The sequence below is a fragment of the Gossypium hirsutum genome, chromosome A01, assembly GCF_007990345.1.
Source record: "Gossypium hirsutum isolate 1008001.06 chromosome A01, Gossypium_hirsutum_v2.1, whole genome shotgun sequence".
In the NCBI taxonomy this organism is placed as follows: Eukaryota; Viridiplantae; Streptophyta; class Magnoliopsida; order Malvales; family Malvaceae; genus Gossypium; species Gossypium hirsutum.
Window position 1 is genome coordinate 308231 of NC_053424.1, and position 9484 is coordinate 317714.

The window sequence follows — 9484 nt, forward strand, 5'->3', positions numbered from 1 at the left end:
TTCATAATAAAGTGAAATATGTCAAAATTTTTTTCTAAAATTATCTAATATAAAATAAATCTTCGACTGGACTTGATCGGTTAATTTAATAAGAAATGAGAGTTAACGCTCGATTTCATTGGTCTCATCCAATTCAAGTGCATGCAATTGGATGGTTTCCTTATTTAATGAAGGAATTTTTAAGTTTCACCAACCTATTTTCAAAATAGGAAGTGGATAAATAAAAAATTTGGGAATATTTTTTTGTCACAAACTGGCTAATGTAAAAATGAAAATACTTAGAAATCTAAGATAGTCCTGACCAAAAAAGACAAAATTGAGTAGTTGAGTGATCATTTTGTAACTTTTTATAATTAGATTATCAAAAAAAATTTACTAATAGTTAAGTGATCATTTTATAACTTTTCATAATTAGACGGCAAAAAGAAATTATACTTGATTAAGGAATTACGTAATGGACACTATATTAATGGGCTTAACCATAACGGGCTTAACATTAATAATGGCCTTTCATCAAGTCTATTTTCAGCTTCAATGGTAGCCCGGTCTGTGTTTTGATAACTAGGTCAAATCCTTTGTTTGGTCCCTGTATTACGTTGAAATTTAAGATTTAATTCTTATCCTTTAATTTGATAGCTTGTATTTTATACGAAATAGTTTATTCCTCTCCCTTACGGAAGTTGGTGATAGTAAAAACCATCATTACAGATAAAACGAACTATCAAAACCAGGGATTTAAATAGCGGTCCGTTACCGAAATAGCGGCCGTTATATAGCGGTAACGGCACCGTCCGAAACCGTTACTGCCGAAACCCGCTATACCCGCAATACACAATAAGTAATGTAAAATTCACGACCGCGATACCCGCAGTGACCGCAATAGCGTCCGTTATGTCCGCGACCGCGACAAACGCGACGCGACCGAAAACGCGACCGCGACCGCAATTTAAATCCCTGATCAAAACCATTCCATTTGAACTTAGATAAAAAAATTTAATGGTTAATACATAATTTGGTACATGATTTTGACACTTCTTTAATGGGTTATTTGTATTTTTTTTAGTCTAATTCGATACTTATATTTAACAAAATTTATATATTTTGGTACTGAAAGGTAATGGTATTAATTTTTTAGTGTTTAATTTAGATTTTAGAGTTGATTTAAGGGAAGTTAATTGCTAATATTATCATGTTTGAAAATTTTAAAGCCATACTAAAAATGGAATTAAATACTAAAAAGTTAACACGGTTATTTTTGGTATATACAACTTTTATCAAATATAAGTACTAAATTGAATAAAAAAATAACATAAGTACCATATTAGAAAAAAATATCAAAATTAAATACCAAATGATATTTAAGCCAAAGTAAAAATAAAAAGGCTTACGTGGGAATTTCTGGCGGTAAGAGAGTATAAAGTAAAATAAAATCTCAACAAATCTCACAGTTCGCTCGCTCTGCGTTTCTGTTTCTTTTTTCACTACGCAAACCGCTGCTGTGATTCATTGAACTTCTAAAACCAAAACAAAAAACAAAAACAATGGAGATTGAAAAAGCACACCGGGGATCGATCAAGGCGTGATTTCTCGTCACCGGAAAATTGACAGAATCAAACCGTCGGGAGCCAATGGGAGACACTCGTGGCGGATGCTGTCCCCCGATGGATCTGTTCCGTTCCGAGACAATGCAATTGGTTCAACTAATCATTCCGATGGAGTCCGCTCGTCTCACTGTATATTATCTCGGCAAACTCGGCCTCCTCCAATTCAAAGATGTATGTACACTGTCTTTTTTTATTTACTTGTGTGATCACTTGTGTTAACAATGCTGCTATTTTTTATGCTTTGTTTTTGTTATCTCACGTTGTTGTACAATGTAATTTTACTTGAGTTATGGTGATTGATTATTGATGGTATTTTATGAGAATCCCAGGCTGGATTCTGGAATTAAGTGCACGCTAGTGTTAGTAGTGGGGATCGATATCTCCTTTTTTTTTCTTTTTCTTTTTTTTTTTCTGTTCATTTTCTTGGTTATTGCAAGGGTTTTGGTTTTATCTATTAATATATATTTTATAGTTTTGCTTTATAAAATTCTTGAAAATCTAATTTGTTAAAAAATTCTGTGATTTGATGGATCACTTGGTGAAGATTTGAGACTGATGTGTGTGTGTGATGTCTTACAGCTGAATTCAGATAAAAGTCCATTTCAACGAACTTATGCTGGTCAGGTATTTTCTTCTGTGTTTTTTATTGATATATATTCACGTTTAACATATGCCGAGTTCCTGCTTGTTTCTTATAATGACTGGACACATTAACGGTTTTTATGACGTTAAGTTTTGTTGCTGTAATTTGCTTTAAAGTATTATTTTTCTATTTTGATTTTCGTTCATAGTCTATTAACATCTCTTCCTCATGAAGATTAAAAAATGTGGAGAGATGGCACGCACTTTGCGTTTTTTCAAGGAGCAAATGCTAAAAGCAAGCGTTTCCCCTTCAGCGAAATCTGTGGAAGAAACTGAGATAGATGTGGATGACCTAGAGGTACATCATTTGTTGCCAAGAAATGTTTTATACTATTATTGAACTCAATTTTTTTTCTTTGTGACATGCCAGGTGAAACTAGCAGAACTTGAGGCTGAGCTAACTGAAATGAATGCAAATGGTGAAAAATTGCAACGCAGTTATAATGAGCTGGTTGAGTATAAGATTGTTTTGAGGAAGGTATGGGTTTTTCTTCGCCGCCCTAATTAAGCTGGCTATGCTTGTCTTACTAGTTCCTGTGGATATTTTTGCATAATGAGAAACAGTAACACAAAAATATTTCCACTTAAATTGCTAATTCTTCCAATGAAAGGTTATGTATATTTGGAAGGGTAAAATATCCAAAGTTGAAACACTGAGCTGTGAACTGGATAGGAGTTGATAGACATTGTTCAATCAGATAAAGACTTAAGTTAGTATTAATATCATATTATATTCTTGTCTTTTATAAAATATATTCTTAGTTGATTTCAATTCAGATAATAACTTGCTCTTTGTTTGTACATCTTCTCTTTTTTTTTTTTTAAATTCTGTCACTCTATCTACTGTTAGGTGGTTATCTCTTTCATTTCTTTCCCGCTCAAAATGCTTTATAATAATTGCATAAAATGATACTTTATTTTCCTGTTTAGGCTGGTGACTTTTTTCCTTCAGCACAACACAGTGCTACAGCTCGGCAAAGGGAAATGGAATTAAATCAAATGGTTGAAGAATCCATAGAAACTCCATTGTTACAGGAGCAAGTATAGCAACATTTTTCTTTTAGTGTACTGTACTAATTAGATAATGTATACTTCTGCTCATAGAATCTCCTCACTATCTACGTAGGGAACCTCGACAGATTTATCAAAGCAAGTGAAGCTGGGGTTTGTTACTGGCCTTGTTTCTAGGGGGAAGTCTATGGCATTTGAGAGGATTTTATTTCGTGCAACTAGGGGAAATGTGTTCCTCGAACAGGTTCCTATAGAGGCACCTATCACTGATCCTGTTTCTGGAGAGAAGGTGATTGTTTTTACCAGTTTTGTTCCTATTCTTTTGATATTTTGAGAAAGAAGAGAGACACAAACTCAATTAACAATGGAAAAAATTGTACTTGCATCACAAAATGCAGATAGATATACATACACATGCACATGAAAGAATGTTTCTTATGTAACATTATGTTAATGAGACATGCACTGGCTTTATCATGAATGTATGGTAATAGCGAACCCTTCATGGGAGTTAGAATGTTATAATTGATCTAGATTTTAAGTTTTTGAGAGAAATGGGACTCTTGGTATAAGGTTTATTATGGTATTGAACTATTGACCATGCTTATGTTTGTTGTTAGCTTGTACAGTTTTCTGAAGCTTGTGATTACAGGGAGAAGATACTTGTCTAATATTGTACCAAGTTTTGTTTGGCTTTGATTAGGAAATATTGATGTGCAGATGGAGAAAAATGTATTTATGGTTTTCTATTCTGGAGAAAGAGCAAAGAACAAAATTCTCAAGATCTGTGATGCTTTTGGAGCTAATCGTTATCCTTTTGCTGAGGACTGTGGCAAACAGGCTCTGATGATTTCTGAGGTATAGATCATTTCTTTTTCTTCTTTAAACTGTCATTTCTGTATGCTTTTCTTAAGGGTTTGGTAAACTGGTTCTTCATTGTTTCTCAACACCATATGTTTGTTTCTCTGACATTTCAGGCCTTCCAGTTCTCTTTTAGTTAGATTGTCTGAGTATGCATGTATATATTTTCTTGTAGAGATTACTCCTTCAATTTTACTTCTTGATGAGGAACACCCCTTGCCCTTGTTGCAATTATTTTCAGGCCTCCCTTAACAAAGCTTTAATCTTTCTGCTATTTGTTTGTGATTTTTGGGACTTTTTAACCTTACCAATTCTCTATGATCACTATAAATTTCAGGTATCAGGAAAAATTTCAGAGCTAAAAAGTACCATAGATGCTGGATTGCTTCACCGGGACCATTTGTTGCGGACTATTAGTGACCAGTTTGAGCAATGGAACCTTAAGGTCTGTTTTTTTGTTTGTCGAAACCTTAAGGTCTGTTTGAACTTTAAATTATGTTACTTGTTGATCATCTTTCACATGTGGCATGTGCTTATATTTTCCTATTGCACATCAAATGATAATGCTTTGCTGCAGTCATAAACCGGTGGACTAAATCATTTGGATCAAGTTTAGCGATTAACTATATTTTCTTTAACTTCTGAAGGTCAAGAAGGAGAAATCAATCCATCACACTCTGAATATGCTTAGTCTTGATGTAACAAAGAAATGTCTTGTGGCTGAGGCATGGAGCCCTGTTTTTGCCACAAAACAGGTATTAATTTTCTGCCCTTTTTGCTTTTACATATTCTTTTGTCCTTGCTTGAAAATTTTGAATTCTTGACATCATGCTCTTCTTGAATTGTGGTTTGCTTGTACAACCTTATAGAGATTTCTTTTTGTAGATTATTTACGTATGAGTTTGAGCATTTTTATGCAGATTCAGGATGTACTGCAGCGGGCTTCAGTTGACTCCAACTCTCAAGTTGGAGCCATTTTCCAGGTCTTGCATACAAGAGAGTCACCACCGACCTACTTTCGCACAAACAAATTTACTTCTGCTTTTCAGGAAATTGTTGATGCATATGGGTATGTTCACAAAAACACTTTGTGTGATACTGCTTTGTTTATAAATAAAAAAGAGAAACAATATCTGCCAAAAGTGATAACCGTGAATGCTGATTGTGTGTGTATATCCTAATTGATACGTCTAATTTGTAACATGCACATGCATTTTAGGCATTTCCTGCATATTGACGTGGACTTATGATTACCTGCTTATATATTGCATATTATGTTCAAATTAATAAAAGTATTGATCTCCTTTGGACTCGAGAATTAGGTGTAAACATTCTGTCTCTTCCTTTCTGCTGTAATTTAATGCAATATTGGAAGGGATAAGAGCTATAATAAAACCTGTTCATATTAGAGAGATAACTCTAATGGTACAAGTATCATGGAGTCCCTTGTACTAAGAGTCGGATTGCATTTTTACCCTCTACTGAAAAAAAGGTAAATTAGTTCTTGTATGTTAAATTAAAGAGCAAATTGATCATTCTGTTAAAAATTTCATTCATTTTTACTATTAAAAACTAGTTCCTATGCATATTTTAATTGTACAAATGAATGAAAATTTTAACAAAAAGAACCAATTTACTCTTTGATCTAATGTATAGGAACTACTTTGCCCATCTTTTGAGTAGAGCGGGTAAAATGCAATCTAACTCCTAGTACATGGGCAACCATGATACTTTTACCTAATTCTAATGGGTAGCTTAATAAATTATCCGACTGCCAAACGGACTAGGATCAGAAAATGGTAAATTCTCCATTTTACCTTTTTACATTTAATTGCAGGGTGGCAAAGTATCAGGAAGCAAATCCAGGTGTATACACTATTGTTACCTTCCCTTTCCTTTTTGCCGTCATGTTTGGTGACTGGGGGCATGGAATATGCTTGTTACTTGCAACATTATTTTTTATTATCCGGGAAAAGAAATTGTCGAGTCAGGTAATCTCTTCTTATGATATAATCAACTTCTCAATATATATAACCATACAGCTTTTACATTGGCATGGAGAACTCTCAGTGTGTGTTTTCTCTTCTTTTCTTGCTGTTTATTTGCTACTTCTTTGTGGGTCTCATCAATGATTAAACTGCTGAAAGAATAAGATTCACTGATGTTTTAATTGTGCCAGAAAAGTTGTAATACTTTCTCAACTTTTCATATTAATTTCGCTAACATGGTAAAATGGATGTGAGTGTGACATGAGATTATTCTACAAAGACATTTTTGTTTTACTTTTGTAAACAGCAAAGGTAGGGGCCACATTAATGCGTACTATGAACATGTCATGGATTTTGCGGAAACATAACTTTGCCATGGCTTTTGTTTTTGGTTTGACGGGTTCCTTTACAAAGTAGATATACCCGTTAGCTTTCTCCATTTGTGATATTTATCTTAGTTCCTTCTTCGTATAGTCTCTATTGATAGAAGCTAACTTATATTTCTTGGAAACTGCAGAAGCTTGGAGATATAACAGAAATGACATTTGGTGGCCGTTATGTTATTATGATGATGTCACTCTTCTCAATTTATACCGGGTTTATTTATAATGAGTGTTTCTCTGTAGCTTTTGATTTATTTGCTCCCTCAGCTTATGCTTGTCGTGATCTCTCTTGCCGGTATTTCACTTGCACTTTTGGGATGATATCAAATGTTGTATAATCGTCGTTTTTATGTATAATCCTTTATGGCTTTTCGACTTCCCTTTTGTAGGGATGCATATTCTATTGGTTTGATTAAGGTGCGTGACACTTACCCATTCGGGGTGGATCCTGCTTGGCATGGTACCCGTAGTGAGCTGCCATTCCTAAACTCTCTGAAAATGAAAATGTCAATCCTTCTTGGGGTGGCTCAGATGAACCTCGGAATTCTTTTAAGTTATAGCAATGCAACATTCTTTGGTAATAGTCTGAACATCTGGTAAGTTGATATGCCAATCGATATCTTAGCTTTGCCTACATATTCCAGGTTTTTATCCAACTGCTAAATACGATTGCCTTTGCTCATGCATTACTCAGGTTTCAATTTATCCCCCAGATGATATTTTTGAACAGCCTATTTGGTTATCTGTCACTCCTTATCATTGTGAAATGGTGCACGGGTTCGCAAGCTGATTTGTACCACATAATGATATATATGTTCCTGAGCCCTACTGATGAATTGGGTGACAATCAACTTTTTCCGTATCAAAAGACAGTTCAGGTTATCTCTCTTTCTTTTTTCCTTTTAATTATTTTAAAATTTATATGTACATCCAACTTAACTTTCCTCCGCATTTCTTTCCAGCTTGTGCTATTATTACTTGCTTTGGTTTCCGTGCCATGGATGCTATTACCAAAGCCATTTCTTTTAAAGAAACGACATGAAAATGTATGGTATACTGCTATTTCTTGATTTCTTACTGAACATGTTTTCAGCATTACTTCCATCCTCTTGCCGTCACTTATTATATCCGCCTTTGTTTTAGAGGCATCAAGGCCAATCATACACACAAGTTCAAGGCACGGATGACGCTCTCTCAGAGGCAAAGCATGATTCCCATGGTCATGGTCACGAGGAATTTGAATTCAGTGAAGTCTTTGTGCATCAACTCATACATACCATAGAGTTTGTGCTCGGTGCCGTTTCAAATACAGCCTCATACCTTCGATTATGGGCCCTAAGGTATGCCGTTGGTAATCAAATTTATGCTTAGGCTCAACTTTACTTTTACTGAAATAACTTGTTGAAAAAATGCGAGCTAACAGTTGGATTGTTCTTTGATGCCTGATTTTCATAAAGAAATTGCTTTTTCTTTCCTACATGTGTTCCCCATAATTATTTACGCACTTAGACATGTGTTTGTTCTTTTGTACGAATGGTATCGGATTTTACGAAAGCCTAACAACAAATTCATCATGTTTGTCCTTCTTGTCCCGCAGTCTTGCTCACTCACAATTGTCAATTGTGTTCTACGAGAAGGTTCTTCTCCTTGCTTGGGGGTAACGTCTTTCACATTATCTTATGCTTATATGTTGCACTTTTTATCTCTTATGATATTGTTTTTATGACTTATTTTATACACTTTTTCATATATTTGGTGGATTATACTTTATACCAATGTCCTAATATATGTCGGACATGGATAATTCAAGAAAAATTAGGAGTTCATCATACATCTAACGTACATAGGGATATGCAAATGATAATGATGTGCGTTTTGCTCGCTACAGATACAACAATATGGTCATCCTCGTTGTTGGCATCATCATCTTCATTTTTGCAACTGTCGGTGTATTGCTAATTATGGAAACCTTAAGCGCTTTCCTACATGCATTGAGACTTCATTGGGTCGAATTCCAGAACAAATTCTACGAGGGAGACGGTTACAAGTTCTATCCATTTTCATTCATCTTGATCGATGATGAAGACTATTGAAGCAACAAAGAATCGAATAAAAACGATTTCGGCGGAGTTGAATTTTGATAGAGATATGGAGTTTTTGTTGAAATTTTTTTAAATTCGAAAATCGGGTTTTAATGCATTCCCTGTAAGGGGGAGTTGAAACTTTCAACGGCCCCAACACTGCTTTTTTCCCTTCCGATTGGTGATTTTTTTTTTCTTTAGTTAGCAGTTATTTAATAATGTTTTGATATAATTTTTTTTCTATCTAAATAAAAGAACTCAAAATTGTTTAGTTGTTGCGGTTGTCTTTGTATGGCAAGTCTAATTCATGAATATTTGTTCGGTGAAAGTACTACAGAAATTTTTGTTTTTATTTTAAGATTTAGATTGTATTTTGTCCTACAAGAATTTTCATGTTGCTTTTACCATATTCCTATAGTTTATATTTATGACATAATATTTGCAAGATCATATTTTATTTTTGTTGAGGAATTTTTTACCCCTTTAGAGAAATTTACAATTTTTTTTGTTTAGTGCCCTGTATTCTTTAACAAGTCCAGTATTATTTTCTGCGGAAGATTTTTAATAAAATTTGAGCGTCTAAAATGAGTTCATAGAGCAAGAGCATTGAACAAACGAATTTGAATGAGTTTTAATTGAATTTTTAATTGAATTTTAACATAAAATTTAGATAAGGTAAAACTAAAATTCAAATGGGTAAATTGCACTAAATTTTTTTATCATCAACTATGAAAAGTTACAAAATGATCACTAAACTATTAGTAAAATTCTTTTTTGATCACCTAACTATTCAATTTTTTTTATCATTAGTTGGCTAACAATGTTAGCTTTTAAAATTAACATAATAACCATTTTAACCTTCAACATTTATAAATTATATCAAATGATCTTGATTTAAAAAAAATTAACCCCAA

At 33.8% G+C, this 9484-nt stretch overlaps 1 protein-coding gene across 1 annotated transcript; it reads left to right on the forward strand.

The window, feature by feature from the left end:
* The first annotated feature begins 1450 nt into the window (after window positions 1-1450).
* On the forward strand, window positions 1451-8841 carry LOC107936950 (V-type proton ATPase subunit a3). The gene is made up of 18 exons (XM_016869735.2): window positions 1451-1775; window positions 2184-2228; window positions 2422-2544; window positions 2617-2724; window positions 3177-3287; window positions 3373-3546; window positions 3978-4115; window positions 4456-4563; window positions 4766-4873; window positions 5039-5187; window positions 5956-6109; window positions 6624-6784; window positions 6879-7085; window positions 7184-7367; window positions 7452-7535; window positions 7633-7829; window positions 8087-8146; window positions 8378-8841. The coding sequence occupies exons 1-18, from the start codon at window positions 1629-1631 to the stop codon at window positions 8580-8582; spliced, it is 2463 nt and encodes an 820-aa protein (XP_016725224.2). The 5' UTR covers window positions 1451-1628; the 3' UTR covers window positions 8583-8841.
* Window positions 8842-9484: the final 643 nt, after the last annotated feature.

Excerpts from the sequence above, each read along its gene's own strand:
- LOC107936950 (XM_016869735.2), top strand. The coding sequence starts at position 1,629 with ATGGGAGACACTCGTGGCGGATGCTGTCCCCCGATGGATCTGTTCCGT. Across the intron at positions 3,288-3,372 it reads CTCCATTGTTACAGGAGCAA|GGAACCTCGACAGATTTATC; the intron begins GTATAGCAACAT and ends CTATCTACGTAG. Across the intron at positions 7,368-7,451 it reads CGTATCAAAAGACAGTTCAG|CTTGTGCTATTATTACTTGC; the intron begins GTTATCTCTCTT and ends ATTTCTTTCCAG.